The sequence below is a fragment of the Palaemon carinicauda genome, chromosome 18, assembly GCF_036898095.1.
Source record: "Palaemon carinicauda isolate YSFRI2023 chromosome 18, ASM3689809v2, whole genome shotgun sequence".
Lineage (NCBI taxonomy): Eukaryota > Metazoa > Arthropoda > Malacostraca > Decapoda > Palaemonidae > Palaemon > Palaemon carinicauda.
Genome location: NC_090742.1, coordinates 68,698,949 through 68,721,448, shown reverse-complemented (window position 1 = coordinate 68,721,448; position 22,500 = coordinate 68,698,949). Strand labels below are relative to the sequence as shown.

Here is a 22,500-nt window from a genome sequence, read left to right as displayed (position 1 = left end):
ATGGGCAGTCACTTCTATGGCATTGCCCTGCTTGGTAGGCCATTGTCCTAATTGATACGGCAATATCACTGCCCCTTGTCTCTGCTATTCATGACGGCTTTTAGTCCTTAAAATACTTTTTTTTTTTTTTTTGGGGGGGGGGCATCTTATGGCTAACACTTAACACATTACAATGAAAAAAAAAATCTCATGAAATTTAATCTTTCAATGCAGCAAACCGATATAAAATCTACTTACATAACAAAAAATCTCATGAAATTTAATCTTTCAATGCAGCTAACCGATATAAAATCTACTTACATAAAAACTACGCATTATAGAATATCTAACCGCAACATTTGCTTGCTATCATTCTGGGTAATTACTGACACCTTCATTCATCCTGCAACCTTAAGCAGTGCATGAGTCTAACAGAGTTAAAGACGATGAGTTGAACCGTCTCATTAGAATATATGTAATTCCAATATTTTATTTCTATTATTCATTACTTCTCTTGTAGCTTATTTATTTCCTTGTTTCCTTCCCTCACTGGGCTTTTTTTCCTTGTTGGAGATCTTGGCCTTATAGCATCCTGCTTTTCCAACTAGGGTTGTAGCTTACCTACTAATAATAATAATAATAATAATAATAATAATAATAATAATAATAATAATAATAATAATAATTAAGATTCATTATATATATATATATATATATATATATATATATATATATATATATATATATATATATATATATATACATATATATATATATATATATATATATATATATATATATATATATATATATATATATATATATATATACACACTAAACCTTCTTGACCTTCTAAATAACACTGTACCAATTCATATATTCATTCACATTCTAAATGTTCATAAACACTCATAAAACACTAGGTTTAATATTACATAAACCTTCCTAATCAATTTGATAATATCGGATTGCAATATAGTAAACTTTATCAGAATGAAACTCATTTTTTCATTAATGAAAGATATAACGAATTACAGAAACGCACAAAGGAAAACTAGAATCAAATGCAATTATTAATCAATAAGCAATATATCCTAATCGTTCGGCCACAATTTATTCTGAAAGGCAGCAATAATGAGCAGATCCATAAAAATGTTATTTCAAAAGAAAGACATTGACGGATATCTTTACTCAAAGAGAAGATTAATGAAGTTTCGACTGGAATTCTCAAGCAAATATATTGTAGGTCCTTAATAGCGGGTATATTCATAGTTCTGTTCTTTTACAAAGCTGACTTGTATTTATAAGATTGTATTTTATGTCTGAATTTCTTTCTGTATTATGTCCTTGATATATTTTGTATGAATAGTTAATCATTACGCCCATCGACGAAGTTGGAAGGAGGTTATGTTTTACCCCTTATTTGAGTGTTTGTGTTTGTTTGTTTATGAACAGCTTCCTGGCCACAATTTTAATCGTAATGATACTTGCAGTGATTAACTTCTGTAAATAGCTGGAAATTATTAAATTCTGGAAGGTCAAGGTCAAAGGTCAAGTAAAATGTCCAATTCAAGTAATCAGCCATAAGTTTGGATTACGTTGTCCCAGAGAATTCAAATTTGGTTCATATTTGAGTGTCTGAAAATCCACGCCAATTAATACATGTTAAGGTCAAAGGTCACAGCGGAGGTCTGTGCTCTATGTAGCAGCATACTGTGTCTACGGTATCTTTAGTTATTCCTAAACATAATTCTATTATGTTCTAAAATATTTGTTAACTACTTTTTGGGAGTTCAGATGAAGCATATGATAAAAATTATAAACTTTATGTAGTTTTATTCAATTGCATAAAGTCTGGGTGTTTATACACACACACACGCACACACACGCACACACACACACACACACACACACACACATATATATATATATATATATATATATATATATATATATATATATATATATATATATATATATATATATATATATATATATATATATATATATATATATATATATATATATTTCTAATGTATGACCATGATTAGCAGAGCTGTACTACTCAGGCCCATCCAGTGCCTAATAGGTTGCTTCGCTATGAGCGATCAGACTTAAGTCTCCCTCCATCACCAATCGGCAGTGGCCAGCGTGTTGTTGAAAATAGCCAAACCCCAGACATGGCCTTTGTCCTGCAGTTGACTAGAAATGCCTGCATTTGTTTTTTAATATCTTATATATATATATATATATATATATATATATATATATATATATATATATATATATATATATATATATATATACATTTATTATTATTTGTATTATTATCATTATTATTATTATTATTATTATCATTGTTATTATTATTACTAGGTGTGCTAAAGCCTAATTGGAAAAGCAGGATGCTATAAGCCCAAGGGTTTCAGCAGGGAAAAATAGCCCATTGAGGAAAGGAAATGAGAAAATAAATAAACTGTAAGAGAAGTAATAACAATCAAAACAAAACTTTTCAAGATAATTAACAAACATATACACACATATGTGCGTATGTGTGTAAGTACGTACATACAGTAGGCCTATACATATAAAAATCTTTCCTTCTTAAAAAAAAAAAAAAAAAAAAAAAAAACAGCAGCACTGTGGATACCTATCTCATGCATTCAAAAGTAAACAAAAATCAAGCTGCCACAACAATAACTCAACAAACACAAAAGTCAACGAACAAACAAACACACAAGTAATCCATAGAGTCGATAACATTAACCGCCACATGAAAAGGTGACATCTGAGTTATTGGAGGTGAAGGACAAAGAACACAGCACAGTGTTACTTCATTCTTAATTTATGAGTGACATCGCAATCAGCCGGTTACTCAATGCGGAACTTTACTTACTAAACTACACACACACACACACACATTATATATATATATATATATATATATATATATATATATATATATATATATATATATATATATATATATATATATATATATATATGTAACCATCTATCTATCTATCTATTTATGAAAAGTTTTATGGTGGCTTATTGGAAGCGTTCCTACCTGGCGCTCGACGAACTGGGATTCGAGTCCTGCTAAAACTAGTTAGGTTCTTTAATGTCTACAACCTCACCATTCTAGTGAGCTACAAATGAGGGGGTTTGGGGGAGCCTATAGGTCTACCTGCTGAGCCATCAGCACCAATTGCCTGGCCCTCCCTGGTCCCAGCTTGGGTGGAGTAGGGGCTTGGGCGCTGATCATATGTACATGGTCAGTCTCTTGGGCATTGTCCTGCTTGCTAGGGCAATGTCACTGTCCCTTGCCTCTGCCATTCAAGAGCAGCCTTTAAACCTAGTAATATCGAAAAGGTGTTGACTCAACCTTCATTTATATGAACGTAAGTATGAAAAAGACTATATTGGATTGGCTAGGTCAACTGATATCTGTCATGTTGCAAAGAATATACTGGAAGAGAAAGAAGTCGCATTACTGAGAGCCTGTGACGTGTGATCTATACCGATGCAAAATAAATGATAAGGAAGAAAATGGCCGAGACAAAAGTATCTGGGCGCTGTGGGTAAGGAGGGGATCGGCTCTTGGAGGAGAAGGGACATACATACATACACATACACATCTACCCTTTACAATAAAGAGCATGTGTATGGATATTATATATATATATATATATATATATATATATATATATATATATATATATATATATCCCCGTCCCTAAAGTACGTGAAAGAAAGTATTCATACCCTGGTGACAACTGGGTGCGTGTGCATATTTATCTGAATACTTAACCATCACTTTTTACCGATTGCATACACTGGTAAGTATACATATGTGTATGTATATAAACATATATACATATAGATATCATATATCATATATCATATATATATATATATATATATATATATATATATATATATATATATATATATATGTGTGTGTATGTATATATATACACACACACATATATATATATATATATATATATATATATATATATATATATATATATATATACATATACATGTGTCACGCATTCTTTTTTTTTTCCTTCAATCACAGCTCACAATGACTCACTGACAGTTGAGGGGACTGGTACGAGGCTGGCCACAAATCGAACCACAGCCCTTACTAATGAAACCCAATACTATAACACTGGACTACCCCATTCTTCCACATACATATTCGAAGGGACCAAGCCCTCTTTTAAGAAATCACCCTCTGGGAGCTAGAGATATTTCACGGTTAAAGTTGAAGGTCTTGGTCACTCCATCTTGCATTATCCATACATACGTATACACAGGTGTTGACACAAATATTTAAATATGTAAATGTAGTTTGTCCAAAAAGATGTCTTCAATTTTGAGACTCCGCTAAGACATTATATATTAATTGTAAATGTAAAGGAGCTTAGCCAAATAACACATACACACACACATTACGATTACCTCAAAAGATTTGCATAACACTGCGTATCTATAGAATATGTGACCGTATATATATATATATATATATATATATATATATATATATATATATATATATATATATATATATATATATATATATATATATATATATATATATAGAAACACGTTCATGCGCTCGATAAATACGTAATATCATAGAAATCTTGTGAGATAATCTCAATAAAAATTCACATCTGAAAATTTATCAACACTAAAGGCAATCATACATTTGATAACTTAAGATACACATTATAATTCACTTCTTTATCATATGGATTGTGTAGTGATGATATATCAAAAGGTCATAAATTTTAAGAATTTGTCATGATAACACAAACAAGCTTTTAGCTACCATTTCACCTTACAGAATTTATGTAATGGAAAAGTGTACATAAAATATTTTATCAAGATGTTATTTGACCATAAGCCATTAGGTTTTCAATTTATGTTTATGATAAATAATAAAAAAAAAAAACATAAAATAAAAATAAGTAAAGAATGTCATTTGCCATGCTAATTTACAGGAATATTTATAAAAAAAAAAAAAAAAAATTGGGGGGGAGGTGACGTAAACCATTAGGGTTTCAAAGGATTTTTATGATAAATAATAAAAAACATAAAATACAAATAAGTAAAGAATGTCATTTGCCATGCTAATTTACAGGAATATTTAAAAAAAAAACGAAATTTTGGGGGAGGTGACGTAAACCATTAGGGTTTCAAAGCATTTTTTATGAAAAATAATAAAAAACATAAAATACAAATAAGTAAAGAATGTCATTTCCCATGCTAATTTCCAGGAATATTATAAAAAAAAAAAAAAAAAAAAAAAAAAAAAAAAAAAAAAAACGAAATTTTGGGGGAATTGAACCCCTCTCAGGAATCCAGTAAACAAAAGCAGGAATTAACAACTTGCGTCAGCAGCGCTAACAAAAGCAGAACGAAACAAGCAAAGTCAGTTCGTGGGCTGGTGGACGCCCACGCTGGAGCCATAGCGTTAATAAACTTAATGTCATGAATATTAAAGGAGTTGCATTCCTTCCAGAGCCCAATGCCACGGTATCCTCCCACGTATTCTAAATACCACAGAAAATTACAACAGCAGTACTGCTTGCATCTACGTAACAATGCATAATTATTATGACTCAAGATTCATTATAAATTTGATATTATTTTCTATTGATCGCAAGATTGGGGTTCGAGTCCCGTTCAAACACTGAGATTACCAAAAGAATATTTCTTCACCGAAGGGGTTAACTGCTGCACTGGAATTGTTCAGTGGCTACTTTCCTCTTTGTAGAAGAAACTCTTTCGTTATGGTAAGCAGCTCTACTAGGAGAAGGACACTCCAAAATCAAACCATTGTTCTCTAGTCTTGGGTAGTGCCATAGCCTCTATACCATGGGCTTCCACTGTCTTGGGTTAGAGTGCTCTTTTTTGAAGGTATACTCGGGCACACTGTTCTATCGTATATTTCTTCCTCTTGTTTTGTTAAAGTTTTTATAGTTTATATAGGAAATATTTATTTTAATGTTGTTACTCTTCTTAAAATATTTTATTTTTCCTTGTTTCCTTTCCTCACTGAGCTATTTTCCCTGTTGGGGCCCCTGGGCTTATAGCATCCTTCTCTTCTAACTAGTGTTGTAGCTTAGCATTTAATAATAATAATAATAATAATAATAATAATAATAATAATATTGGTAATATCTCGGCCTAGTGATCGCAAGACTAGGGTTCGAGTCACGTTCATACTCGTTAGTTCCTATAGTGTCTACAACCTCACCATCCTTGTGAGCTCAGGGTAGGGGGGTTTGGGGGAGCCTACGGGTCTACCTCCGGAATTATCAGAAGCCATTGCCTGTCCTGCCCTGGTCTTAACTTGGGAGGAGTGTGAGTTTGGGCGCTGATAATATCTTTATATAGTCAGTCTCCAGGGTACTGTACTGCTTGCTAGGGGCAATGTCAGTGTCCCTTGCCTCTGTCATTCATGAGCGGCCTTTAAAACCTTTAAAACATTTCCAACCTTAGTAGCTTTGTTGTTAATTATCTATCCTTGAACATAGATAAGATATTTTAGAAATAATAAAAAATCTGAAAACTAGTGTCCCATTAATGCATATGCTAATTTAACCTATCAATTAGGGTGTATTTTCTCCATGGGTCCATTACGAGAGAGAGAGAGAGAGAGAGAGAGAGAGAGAGAGAGAGAGAGAGAGAGAGAGAGAGAGAGAGACTTTTAAAGGCTTCTTGACTCATAGAGAAAGCTAAATATAAAAAATATCCAAAATCGTACAGATATTTTCATGCATTCCTTCCTGCCAAAAAGCATTATATACCATCAAATTACACATCTTGAGGAACCATGATTCAATATATCCAAAAAAATATATCATGCAATTCTATGCTAAACTTTGTGAGAAAAGACAGCCTAACTATTTACCAATAAACCAAAGAAAGTGTAGAAAAGAATCAAACCTTAAAATACAATGAAATACAATAGTATACAATAGTATATAATACAACAGTATACCACAAATAAACCTTATCAATTCCAGAATCCCACTTACCCAATTCCTTGGAGAAGTTAAAGAGATTATTCAGATGCTCGTAGATCGAGCTAGGACGCCCAGGTGGCTTTTTCGAGGGCGGGGGCTCCTTCATAAAATCCCCAAAACTCTGCACGATGGTGGGCTTGGAGGTCAGCACCCTGCCCTTCGCGGGGTCTTTGACCTTCGGGGTCGACTGGGAAGCGGCAATCCCCACAACGCGGGCTGCCCAACCTTCCACCACCCTCTCCCGGAGTTCGACGTTCTCCCAATGAGTCCCATCCCATTTCTCGTTCTCCCCGGGCTCCTTGCGGCCGCTGCCGTCGGCCTTCTTGCCCTCGTGGTGGGCGTTGTTGACCGCATGGCCGTTGCTTCGCTTGCGGACGCGGGATCTGTTGGGGTTGTCCTCTAGGTCGAGGATTTCAAGCTCGAAGTCGTCGTCCATGATGGCGGGTCACGGTGGGCCATGCGACGGAACTTTTGAGGTTGGGGTGCGAGAGGAAAATGGGGTTTCGGTGGATATTAGGGTTCAGTGGAAATGGGGTTCTGCTGAAATTAGGGTTCAGTGGAAATTACGGTTCAGTGGAAATTGGGTTCTGTGGAAATGGGGTTCGGTGAAGAATGGGATCAGTGGAAATGGGGTTCAATGAAAAATGGGGTTCAGTGGAAAATGAGGTTCGGTGGAAATGAGGTTCGGTGCAAAAATGGGGTTCGGTGGAAAAATAAGGGTTCGATGCGTGGAGGGTATTAGTAAGGAGGGAAGCAAATGAGCGGACGGATATCCAAATATACTTTTATATATAGCCAATATAAATGTGATCAATGCGGCTTATAGTTCCAAATGACGAATATCCAACTTAACTAAGTCTTGTCTATATCCGTCTGAACTAAAATCTCTGTGAATGGACAGAATTGGGAACAGGGCCAATGGTTTAAGCAAATTCTATGAATACTAACCATATAGAAATAAAAAACGGTAAGGAAAATAAAGAAAAGGAATCAATTTGAAGGAATGGGAAGGAAAGGATAAAGGGAGAAGTATAGGAACTTCAGGTTAAAAGCGAGACCACTTCATCACAGTTCAGATTTTGATAGCGGTATATTAATTGTTTTTTCCAGTTAAATTCAATTCGTTTTGTGTAACTATTTTCATTTCAGCGGATCTAACATATTCCGGTGTGGTTTTCTACTCACTAAATTCAATAAGCTTTCTATTTTGATTCTCATTTCAAGCGATACAGAATACTTTCTTTACTTTCATTTTGAGAAAGATACGAGGCTCTCCGATATGATCTTCCTTCCAACATATGCAATGTTTCCTGTTGACTTTTTCACTGCGTCGAATATGCTTTGTGTCGCAATTTTCATTTCGAGAGTTTTATACTTTTTAATTTATCAATGAGACACCTCAATATAGGATATTCCTGGGATGAAATTAGGGATATTTCACAAGTGTATACATTTCAAATACAATACAAAATTTATGAATAAGTTTCGTTTAGTGTTATAATCCTGTAATCAATATTTATAGATACAAAAAAGGAGACATCTCGCGAAAAAAAAAAAAAATTATTGATATGAATCAGGTCACACAGATACACACTACCTTTTGATACACATGCCAATATTTCACATAATAAATTTTATTGGTAACAAATTAATATATAATTCTGTATTACAAGTTATATTAAAAAAATAAAAAACGTCCATTATTTGCTTACAATTTGACACCGAAGCTTCTGCCACTTTTGCCACGGTAGGGTATACTGAAACTATTACTATGATGGTTTAACTTTCAGTTAATAATTACATAATTACATCAACATAATCAAATTACATTCACCATAAAGATTGTGGATATCAAAATTCGTATAATAAATAAATAAACATTTTAGGTAGTGCTCGAATACTGTATTCGCAAAGTTCCCTTTGAATACCTAAATTATAATGAGTTTCTTATACTATAAATCAGTGCATTTGCGCCCTTAACAAGCAACTATAGAAATACAACAGTATTTTTTAGTAACTACGTGATTATCTTCTTTAATATGCTACTCATTGGACAATCTATCGTCAATATTAGGTAGCTGAAGCAATTGTAAAAAAAAAAAAAAAAAAAAAAAAGTTTCAATCAATCAATCTGGCTTTTCTTATTTACCTCCATTTTCCTTTTCAACTCGTTCCCCTCCTTGTCAGCTCAAGCTTCCTACTATCTGATTTCAGCTAACCGTAATAAAGCCGAGGAAACGGGTTGGAAACCCGAACCACTTGCCACTAACGACATGGAACTAGTAGTTAAGGATCTAGATAGAAGGAACCAGCTGTAGTAACGACTCTAGATAGGGGAAACCAATCTCACTTAAGACTCTAGGTGGCGAGAAGTCTCCACTAACAAGAATGGGACGAAAAGGAGAACTCGAGGATGACAGCTTAAAGGTTTAAAGGTCGCTCATGAATGGCAAAGGCAAGATAAAGTGACATTGCCTTAGAGACTGACCATATATACAAAGGATCAGCGCCCAAGCCTCCATCTAAGCTAGGTATAAGGAGGGCCAGGCAATGGCTGCCGATGACTCGGCATATAAACCTACAGGCTCCCCTAAACCCCACATCCTTAGTTCACAAGGATGGTGAGGTTGCAGCGACCAAAGAAACTATCGAGTTTGAGTTGGACTCGAACCCCAGTCTGGCGTTCACCAGTCAGGGGCGTTACCACATCGGTCACCACAACAGTGTACTGATCTGCTTTTGTCATTTTTGTAGTAACAATGGGACGGAAGCTTTTACCTCTCTTTAATATTACGTCAGTTTAAGTCCCTACCAAAAATTGATTTGCGTAGACAACACTAAACATGTAAAGCTATCTTTGATAATAACCAAAGTAATCCTAGATAATGACGAAAAGAATCACAAATTATGATTAAAATAATCTATGAATATGATTAATGAAATCCTGGATGATAATTAAAGAAATCCAGAATGATAATTGAAGCAGTCCAGGATCACAATTAATCCAATCGACGACAAAAATTAAAAAAATCCATAATGATAATTAAAGGGATGCAGGATGATAACTAAAAAAATATTCTAGGCGATAATTCAAGAATTCCAACGTAAGAATATAAGAACCAGGGACGATAAATATAATCCTTTCCTCTCATTTTCAATTAAACACAACAAATATGGCTACGGTAATATTTCTTCCCCACAAAAATAATTCAATCACTAGTAAAAAAAAAAAAAAAAAATAAAAAAAAAAAAATAATAAAAAAAAAGTTTCATAACTTTATTGAATCTTTACCTAATATTAAGAAAAATATCATCATGGCACACTCCTTTAAAATAGATTTGAAAAATATTTGGTGAATGATAAAAAAAAAAAATGATAAAAATACAATAGAAAATAAATGAAGGCGACTTCCTATGGCCAAGATTTGTAATGTGCATGGAGGAAAATTCAGAGTTGTTTTTGAATATCAATTCTCATAAAGCTATTGGTCAATGGCAAAACATTGCCCGAAACAAGAGAGAGAGAGAGAGAGAGAGAGAGAGAGAGTGCTCCATGTAACAATCAACATTCACAAATATCATCAAGCTATTAGGTGATGAGACAAAACAGTCCAAAATGAGAGAGAGAGAGAGAGAGAGAGAGAGAGAGAGAGAGAGAGAACGCTCCAATTAACATTCAACAATCACTAATAATATCATCAAGATATCAATTGACGAGACAAAAAAGTCCAATAAGAGAGAGAGAGAGAGAGAGAGAGAGAGAGAGAGAGAGCGCTCCAAGTAACATTCAACATTCACTAATATCATCAAGCTATTAGTTGACGAGACAAAAGTCCAAAATGAGAGAGAGAGAGAGAGAGAGAGAGAGAGAGAGAGAGAGAATGTTCCATATAACATTCAACATTCACTCATAATATCATCAAGCTATTAGTTGACGAGACAAAAGTCCAAAATGAGAGAGAGAGAGAGAGAGAGAGAGAGAGAGAGAGAGAGAGCTCCATGTACCAATCAACATTCACTAATATCATCAAGCTATTAGTTGATGAGCCAAAACAGTCCAGAATGAGAGAGAGAGAGAGAGAGAGAGAGAGAGAGAGAGCTCCAAGTAACATTCAACATTCACTAATATCATCAAGCTATTAGTTGACGAGACAAAAGTCCAAAATGAGAGAGAGAGAGAGAGAGAGAGAGAGAGAGAGAGAATGTTCCATATAACATTCAACATTCACTCATAATATCATCAAGCTATTAGTTGACGAGACAAAAGTCCAAATAGAGAGAGAGAGAGAGAGAGAGAGAGAGAGAGAGAGCTCCATGTACCAATCAACATTCACTAATATCATCAAGCTATTAGTTGATGAGACAAAACAGTCCAGAATGAGAGAGAGAGAGAGAGAGAGAGAGAGAGAGAGAGAGTGTTCCATTCAACATTCAACATTCCGCTACACCTGCAACTGGTACCACACCCGTCATCATTGATCCATACAAGGCAAAACACCAGCCAGCCACCAGCTTCGCCCTCACCAGCAATACATTCGTCTATCATCAAGATACAGCAAATGATGATCAACACCATTTGATACAAAGACCGACATCTCGATCAGACTTTATGACTAAGTAGTGTAGGCGACCCGTCAAAAATGACGGCTAAATATTCACTCCTTTCCACCCCTTTTCCCATCTACAAAACGGCAGTTGTGGTTTCCGAGTGTAACCTCTCGGGGTACCATCGCTTACTGGGGTATGGCTATTTCGTCTCCCCCGCTACACGAGGGACGAGGAAGTACCGAGTAGTTATTAGTCTGGCAATGACACTCGCGGGACCGGAATGATATACATATATATATATATATATATATATATATATATATATATATATATATACATACATATATACATACATACATGCATACAAATTCCATACATACATACATACATATATATATACACACATATATATATACACACATACATACATACATACATATATATAGTCAGAAACTTTCTCTTTATTATGTAGAGGAAATGAGGTAACTAGAGCGATTAGTGAAAACTTGTAGGACATAAAATGGAGAATAATTCGTTTCCCAATATGATTAATATTAAAATATAGCTCTTGGGCATAATATCCCAGCACACATATCTGCATAAAATATAAAACAATGTAAAAATACCCTGTAACCATGAGAACTTGAAACCAAATTCCATAGCACAGGCAAATAATAAAAAATAATGGTAGATTCCTCCAGGATAAGTGGTATAATTCTTATAATTTATGAGGGTAAGAACATGGAATTGAAGAAATAAAACTTCAAAAAAAAAAAATTCATATAGTAAAAACATTCAAGGAACCATTAATCTAAATATATTTCTTTCTACCCAACTGCAAAAACTGCTTGATGAGTGCATGAAACTACGAGAGAGAGAGAGAGAGAGAGAGAGAGAGAGAGAGAGAGAGAATATTCACAGCAGGTTTCATCTATAAGCCGAATGCTTCAAACGTACATTCATGTCATCGTCCCTCACAAGGTAAAAAATCCCTAAATGACAAGTACTTGGACGCAGACATATCTTACTAAAACCATCACGATACCAGAAAGTTTTATATATATATATATATATATATATATATAAGATCAAAATGAGGGGTAGATGAAGATGGTTTGGGCACGCTCTTCGCACTCCCCAAGAGAGATTAGTTCACCAAACGTTTAGCTGGGTTCCACAAGGCACTAGAAGAGTTGGAAGACCAAGGCCTACATGGCTGAGGACTAGGAAGCGTGAAGTAGGAGATGATGATTGGAGAAGTATTCAAATAAAGTCTCAAGATAGAGACGACTGGCGAAATCTAACCGAGGCCCTCGGCGTCAATAGGCATAGGAGGAGATGAAGATATATATATATATATATATATGTATATATATATATATATATATATACATATATATATATATATATATATATTCATATATAAATATATTTGTCTATGTGTATATATACTGTATACACACATTATATATATACATATGTATATATATGTATATATATAATATATATATATATATATATATATACATATATATATATATATATATGTATGTATGCAAGTATATAATAAAAACTGGCCAAACCTCAGACATGAATAAAGGCATGTTTGAGGCCTTTGTTCTGCAGTGGATTAGAAACGGCTGCATTTGTTGTTGTTGTTGTATATACATATCAGTATGCTTTAATAACTATATTGCAAAAACATTACAGTATTAATTATTTGAAGAGGCAGCACACCCATCACCCTGTTACCTTAATAGTCGCAAAATCTTCTTTAGAAATTCAAGAAGAAACCAGAACGGCGAAGTAAAAGTCTCAGTCTAAAAGTGTTTCAAAGTCGTAACAAGAGACGAAGACAACAGCAGAAATGTAACAAATAACAAAAAACATTTGTTAAGTTGGCAAAACGCTCTGGCATCAAATATTTATGTTGGACACAAAAGAAAGGATAATATTTCCCGGAGGAGGGAATAACATACGAGACACAAGGCAATAAACAGAAACACGAAAGTCACACAAGGCAATAAACAGAAACATGAAAGTCTTTATTGTCTTAAAAGAGAGAGAGAGAGAGAGAGAGAGAGAGAGAGAGAGAGAGACTCATTACCCTAACAATAAATAAACGGTGTAAATCCTATAATAAATTGAATATATATGCATATATATATATATATACATACACGCACACACACACACACATATATATATATATATATATAGATAGATAGATAGATAGATAGATATAAACATATATATATATATGTTTGTAAGTATATATGCATGTATATATATATATATATATGTATGTATGTATATATAACCAGACACTTGGTCTATTATATGGGGGAGATGGACTGGAATCAAAGATATTTGCTAATAAAATAGGTATTCAAACAGACAATTTTATGTAAACAAAATGTTATTATTCTCTTTTAAATAATAAACAAAACAAAAAAAGGAATGATTATTATAATCATTATCATTATTATTATTATTATTATTATTATTATTATTATTATTATTATTAATTACCACTATTCATAATTATTATCAAGGAATGAGAGACGAACTCCTTTCTATATTTAGAACACAGCAATAAATAATACATCCAATCAAAAAACAAATAGGTCATCCACATTTGTTTGAACGTCACTTAAATGTTATTTATGACAACATTCAGTTCAAAATTACGTCCTTCAACTAAAAATTACAGAACTAAAATATCTATGAAATGTGATAATGTCAGTCATAATAACTATTATATGAATCTGAAGAAACATACAAGCTATAATTTTTATTTTTATTTCAGTAACGATAATTGAAAAAATCTTGTAAAATTAAAATAAAACAATAATAAAAAAGGGACTTGACTTTCGTTCGATGTAAAACCAAAAGTTAGAGTTTTCTCGTTTTACTAATAATGGATATGTAAAACCATTCAAGCTACTATTTTCCTTTCTGCAGTGATAATAATAATAATAATAATAATAATAATAATAATAATAATAATAATAATAATAATAATAGTAATAATAATAATAATAATAATAATAATAATAATAATAATAATAATAATAATAATTATTATTATTATTATTATTATTATTATTATTATCATTACAAGCTAAGCTAAAACCCTAATTGAAAAAGCAAGAAGCTATAAGCCCAAGGGCTCCAATAGGAAAAATACCCCAATGAAATATATAAACTAAAAAAGAATAAACAATCAAAATAAAATACTTCAAATGCAGTAACAACATCAAATTAGATCCTTCACATATAATTAAAAACAACTTGTTTGCACAATCAAAATACAACAATAATCAAAGAGAAGTTGGCCATCGTTCGATGTATAAAGAGAGAGAGAGAGAGAGAGAGAGAGAGAGAGAGAGAGAGAGCTAGCATTTTCTCATTATAGAAGTTTCCAGCTTGTGGAGATAGCTGTTGAAACAAACAATCTAGATTCCAGTCTCGTTTCGGTATCGCCGAGAATTCCAAGATTCTTCGAAAACTTTAAACCACTTTCTAACGAGGAGAAAGTCGAGGGATATACCGAGTTAAGCTATATATAAAAGATAAATATATAATGCCACATAAGTGGTTAAGAAGTTACGTACAAAATTGTGTCCATGTTTCTATAAGGCTTAAAGTATATCTGCACGAGTTGTATTCAGCTAAAGATAGAGTAGCTATATTTGATCGATAACTTAATCACTGGTTTTCCTCTCCTTTTTATTTACAATTCAACATAAAAAATCATCAAGAGTGCGTGGTAAAAGTATTTGTTTCCCCCAGATAATATACTATAGGCATATGTTATGTACAATATATATTATGCCCACACACATACACACATATATACACACACACACACACACACACACATATATATATATATATATATATATTTATATATATAAATATATACATATATAATATATATATATATATATATATATTTATATATATATATAAATATATACATATATAATTATATATATATATATATATATATAAATTCAAAGACAAATTTACGGAATCACACATTAAAAGATGAATGTGGTAGTACATGTGCAACTTTTACTCAGTTATACGAAACGGTTTATTACAAAACCACTCCATCTACAACCATATATATATATATATATATATATATCAATCGAAAGGACTTCGGTAACATCGTCATCACAGATAAAAACGTTCAAATTTCACTCCACCGAAAGAGAATATTACAGAGCAACTTCAGTATAGCAAATTTCACATTTTTGCCAGCACACCTGGCTGTTATTGGAGGCACATTACTCCCACATACCAAACACGGAATACCCAATACTGACCGAAGAAATATGGGCCCGCATCATTCATGTGTGATCGATGCTTCTAAGTCGAAAATGAATCACTTCTAAAGGAAGAAACATTCTAAGATTTTTTTCTGTGAAGTTTCAGTTCCATTGATAGTGTATTCCCTAAGTTTTGAGAGAGAGAGAGAGAGAGAGAGAGAGAGAGAGAGAGAGAGAGAGAGAGAAAGTCGTTTGATGGCACTGAACTGTAAACAACATAGAATACTGAACGCGGAAGGCTTTTTATAGTTTATATGGGATATATTTTAATGTTACTGTTCTTCTTAAAATATTTTATTTTTTGTCCTTGTTTCCTTTCCTCATTGGGCTATTTTCTCTGTTGGAGCCGCTGGGCTTATAGCATCCTGATTTTCCACCTAGGGGTGTAGCTTAGTAAGTAAGTAAGTAAGTAAGTAAGTAAGTAAGTAATAATAATAAATACTGCACATTTATAATACAACACACGTGCACCCTCACGTATTACATAAAAAAACACTTTCTAAAGTAATCCGTTTTCTATAAAAGAAAAAAATATCCTTTGAAAAACCACAGCATCTCTATATAACATAAATAAACTCTAGGATGATTTAAATTATACAATCCTTCATGTTACAAAGCCCTCATCTTAAATCACAACTACAACTTCTTCCTAGATAAGAGTTAAATTGATTCGATATTTCAAACTACATAAATTAACACTGAATACATTTAACCCATCCTCCGTGTGACATTTTCCAATATCTATTATTTCCATTTATCTCATTATCCATTATTTCCAGTTCTCATTACCTATTATATACGGTTATATCATTATCCATTATTTCCAGCCACTCATTATCAATTATTTTCAGTTATCTCATTATCCATTATTTCCAGCCACTCATTATCAATTATTTTCAGTTATCTCATTATCCATTATTTCCAGCCACTCATTATCATTATTTCCAGCCACTCACTATCCATTATTTTCAGTTATCTCATTACCCATTATTTCCAGCCAATCATTATCCATTATTTCCAGCCACTCATTATCAATTATATTCAGTTATCTCATTATCCATTATTTCCAGCCACTCATTATCCATTATTTCCAGCCACTCACTATTCATTATTTCCATTTATCTCATTATCTATTATTTCCACCCATCTCATCATCTAATATTTCACAGCTACCGAAAAAAAAAAAAGTCTAATGGTCCAGCAAAACCTCTCCCCAATTCAGAAATTCAGGAAGACCGCCGTTCCAAATCACAGTCACTTCAATTTAGGTTTCCATGTACCGAAATGTATCTATTTTCCACAGCAACAGAAGACCGAGACGGAAACCGAATTTCTCTGGGCCCAGGTCCGACCTCAACTGGGGCGTAAAAACCTTCGGGAGATTAGTTCACTTCAATAAGCTCCTTGCTGGCAGAAGTACTTGTGTTGGTGTCAGTTATTGGTAAAAAAAATCACGCATGCTGATAGTAGCATGCGCGCAAGCATGTTTATGGACTTATAGATTCACGTATGTTATGCTGATTCTTTTATTATTATTATTATTATTATTATTATTATTATTATTATTATTATTATTATTATTATTATTAAATATGTATACACATTCATATAAAATAAAGCAACCATATAACAGGAATCCTAAAAATATTGCATTCACACACACACACACACACAGACACACACACACACACACATATATATATATATATACATATATATATATAAATATATTATATATATATATATATATACACACACACACACACACACACATATATATATATATATATATGCATACTAACACATTAATGCCACTAGGCAAATGCCTTCAACACACATGCGCACACAAACATATATATCATAAACTTTGAAATTCCTACCCATTAACAATCATATATTTCTTCTCCACCCACTATAATTTCTGATAAAAAAAAATTATCGTGTTTAGTGGTTTAATTATGAATGAATAACGAAGGCAATAATTAACATTGGATTCACAACCCGGATATAAATAACTCAACACAACAGAAGACCTCAATTATTTGGATCAATTATTTGTGAGATATTTTGGAAGTTCGTTTATATTTTAACATTTTCTTTTAAAAAGACTTTTTACATAGCTAATTGTCGTCTGCTTCCAATATATATATATATATATATATATATAAACACTAATCTAGCTAGTCATCCCCAAGATTTAATTCTCTCTCTCTCTCTCTCTCTCTCTCTCCCTCTCCTCTCTCTCTCTCTCTCTCTCTCTCTCTCTCTCATTGAGTACATTTCCCGTTCTGATATTCTAAACAGCGTAATAAAAAAAAATTAAAGTGAAATGTTAATGTTAACAGGACAACAAGTTGTAGCAGGTACCTTGCCTTTAAAATATTGATGAGAGAGAGAGAGAGAGAGAGAGAGAGAGAGAGACGCTAACTATCGACAACCGAGAAGGAAGCTATCATTAGAGGTTATAAAAGCACTCTGTAAACTATCATTAAAGCGAACTACCCGTTTGCAGAAGTAATTAAGTTCTTGCCAATTCTTATAAAAGTTGCAAGGTGCAAGACCCAATATGGGAAAGGAGTTGCGAGCAAGCTGTCATATGCTTTAATTGCAATTCCATCAGGTGTGTTAGTGTTTGTGTTAATCGAAATAAACTGTTGATGAAATTGAAAAAACATACTTTGGAAAATATATTCTAAGAGTGATATGCGATTTTCATCAGCGATTTTTTTTAATAGAAAAGCTTTGTTTTCAAAATATATTCTAGGGGTCAAACTTTCTTTTCATCATGAAAAATAAAATAAAATAGAAAAGCTTTGTTTTCAAAATATATTCAGGGGGGAAAATTTTGGTTTCATCATGAAAAATAAATTAATATAGAAAAGCTGTTTTCAAAATATATACTAGGGGTAAAATTTTAGTTTCATCATGAAAAATGAATTGAAATAGAAAAGCTTTGTTTACAAAATATATTCTATGGGTAAAATTTTATTTTCATCATGAAAAATAAATTAAAATAGAGCTTTGTTCTCAAAATATATTCTTAGAGTGAAATACTTTTAACATGGAAATAAATTGAAATAGAAAGCATTCTTCACAAAATATATTCTAAGAGCAAAATGGTATTTTTTTTTTTTCAGAAAAAAATTTAAATAGAAAATCATTGCTTACAAAATATATTCTAAAGAGAAATGATGTCATCACACGAAAAATATATATTTTTTTTTGCAATAGAAAAGCATTGTTTGGAACCCATATTTGAACAGTGAAATGTTATTTTCATCGTGAAAAAAAATGCTTTTGGAAATAGAATATATTTAGAAAATATATTCTATAAGTGAAAAGATATTTTTGTCATGAAATTTATTTTCAAATAAAAAACATACCTTAGAAAATATATTCTAACATGGAAAAGTTATTTATATCATGAATTAATTTTTTTCAAAGAAACATATTCTAAAAAATGCATTCTAAAAGGGAAAAGTTATTTCTATCATGATTTTTTAAAATAAAAAAACATACTTTAGAAAATATATTCTAAATGAGAAAAGTTATTTTTATTGTGATTTTTTTTTTTGGGGGGGGGGGGTAATAGAAAAACATACTTTAGAAAATATACTCTAAAAGTTAAAAGTTATTTTTATCATAACTTTTTTCTAAATAGAAAAGCATATTTTAGAAAATATATTCTAAATGGGAAAAGTTATTTTTATCATAACATTTTTAAAATAGAAAAACATACTTTAGAAAATATATTATAAAAGGGAAAAGTTATTTTTATATTTTTTTCTAAATAGAAAAACGTACTTTACAAAATATATTATAAAAGGGAAAAGTTATTTTTATCATGAATTTATTCTTTGAAATAAAAAAAAAAACATACTTTAGATAATATATTCTAAAAGGGAAAGGGTTATTCTTATCATGAATTTCTTTGAAATAGAAAAACGTACTTTAGAAAATATATAATAAAAGGGAAAAGTTATTTTTAACATGAATTTTATTCTTTGAAATAAAAAAAAACATAATTTATAAAATATATTCTAGAAGAGAAAGGTTATTTTTATCAAAAAAAAAAAAAAGGAGATTTTTATCAGGAGTAAAATGTGTTGGAACGAATTCAATCGGATATTGATTACGTTAAATGTTAAAAAGGGGAAGTAAAATTTTTAAACTTTTATCAAATAGTCAATAACGTTCAATCCTGGGTGTAAAATTGTTAATTACAAAAATGCTAATTGAATAATCTTAACACAAAAAGCTATATAACTCGTTGTCAACCCTGACAAACACATCGCCAAAAATATATTAATGAAGAAACGCTTCTCAAATAATTATTAAAAGAAAATCATGTAACAAAAATAAACTTCTATATCAGTTAAATAAAATCACAGGCTTCTGTGAAAATTATCCATCATACATCATAATAAGAAGTGTCAGATTTTTAAAGGTAGAATCGGTTTTGAGTTATACATGCATATATACACATCTGAAACAATAGGAATTATATGTTACAAAACTCTACGGGAATCATCCTTCATATTTCATTGTTATTAACTCTACGGTACTTATCCTTCACATTTCATTGTTAATAGGACAAAATATTGTTTTAACATCATAATTTGCATAATTAGGCTTCTAATATGCCAATATATAATTGTATCTGAAAACTATGAAATACTTTTCATGATTAATTACCAACAATATAATGAATTTGGACTTTCTATTAGCTGAAAAAGATATGAAATCCGATTCATAACCAGAATATAAATGATAAAAAAAAATCCTTTTTCAGTGATTGAATGTAATTAACTTATGAATAATATATGAATATAAATTTGCATTACAAATTTTCAATACAACGAAAGCGTCTTTCGACGATTGAGATATCAAAGTTAACTCAATCAAAATCCCGAACTCCTTTCATTTGCTAAAATAATTTTAGCCACAAATACGTTCCCCCTTTGTTTAGGTAAAGATAAGGTTTACCATCACGCCCATCCCTATAACAATCTCTCTCTCTCTCTCTCTCTCTCTGTCTCTCTCTCTCTCTCTCTCTCTCTCTCTCTCTCTCTCGAACAGTCACCATGGTAACCAGGTACACAAATATACAGCCACCATTTTTAAAAAGGGGGTTACAAATCTGCTAACATACTGCCTAAACTCCCAGTTGAGAAGACTAACAAAAAAAAAAAAAAAGAGGAGGATAAATATTAAACAAAAGAAAATAATCTAGACAAAACTCTTAATTACCAAAATGAGTAAAATGACCATTATTGATCTATAAAGTTATGTCTCGACTTTTCCAAACTTAAGTCTCAAGTCCAAACCTTTTCTCATTTAGTACCTACGTTCTCTCTCTCTCTCTCTCTCTCTCTCTCTCTCTCTCTCTCTCTCATACCATGTTGAGCTTCTCTCCTATTCTTATCTAGCCGGAATATCTCAAACCATATAGAGTCTTTTCACAACTAAAGACGAAGATAGAAGGATAAGTAAGGTACGGTATACACCTGCTGTTTAAGTATGCACTGCATCTATATTTTTTAAACATACATAAGAGTCTTAGAACCTGAAATAGGACCATCAAGGGATTTATGAGTATCAGAACCGATAAAGTGAAGTGATAAAATCTACCCACAAGTGGGGTGAAATTGAGGCAATATTTACAATAGCATTAAGGATTAAAACGACAAGAATGTAAGTGTGCCATTTTGGTTGCTTGTAAGAACATAAATATAATTCTAAATGGCAATGAATTCCAATATCCATTTGGCACCACTTACACCCAGCATATAATTATTATTATTACTTGCTAAGCTACAACACTAGTTGGAAAAGCAGGATGCTATAAGACAAGGGGCTCGAAAAGGGAAAATAGCAAAATAACTCAGTGAATAAAGGAAATAAGGAAATAAATTAACTACAAGAGAAGAAATCAAACAATTAAAATAAAACATTTTAAGAACAGTATCGGCATTAAATTAGATCTTTCATATGTAGGTAAATTTTTTTCTGGTAATACAGAAGAAAATTGAAAAAATCAACTATTATTCTTAACAAATTTACAACATTGTCGTAAATTGAAGAAGTATAATTATCCACTGACTAAAATTGCATAATATATATATATATATATATATACATATATATAATACTATATATATAATATATATAGCTATATATATATATATTATATATACATATATATATATATATATATATATGTATATATATATATATATATATATATTCTTTATTTCACAAAATTTACAACATTGTCGTAAATTGGAGAAGTATAATTATCCAATGACTAAAATTGCGTAAATATATATAATATATATATATATATATATATTTAATTTCATAAAATTTACAATATTGTCGTCAATTGCAGAATTATAATTATCCCCAAACTGAAATTCCGCCAGAAAATTACATATTTACTTTTCCTTTTAGTGTTGCTATAACACTGGCTATTGTTGACTGATACCATAGCAACACGTTTAGTGGCGATTTGCATAAAAGGTAAAATAATTCGTAGATAAGATCAGCAAAAACTAATTTCCTACACGCTATGACGTTCAGAG

General features: G+C 31.7%; 1 protein-coding gene across 9 annotated transcripts in view; it reads right to left on the bottom strand.

Moving 5' to 3' along the window:
- ATP8B (ATPase phospholipid transporting 8B) overlaps positions 1–22,500 on the bottom strand; it is a 753,209-nt gene that overhangs the window by 199,004 nt on the left and 531,705 nt on the right. For 2 of the 9 annotated variants that reach the window (XM_068392496.1, XM_068392498.1), the window contains exon 1: positions 7,041–7,479. The exons of the other annotated variants lie outside the window; for them this stretch is intronic. In XM_068392496.1, the coding sequence (XP_068248597.1) occupies positions 7,041–7,464 (424 nt within the window). In that variant the 5' untranslated portion in view covers positions 7,465–7,479. Of the gene's footprint in view, positions 1–7,040; positions 7,480–22,500 lie in introns of those variants that run through there. 9 annotated transcript variants of the gene reach the window in all.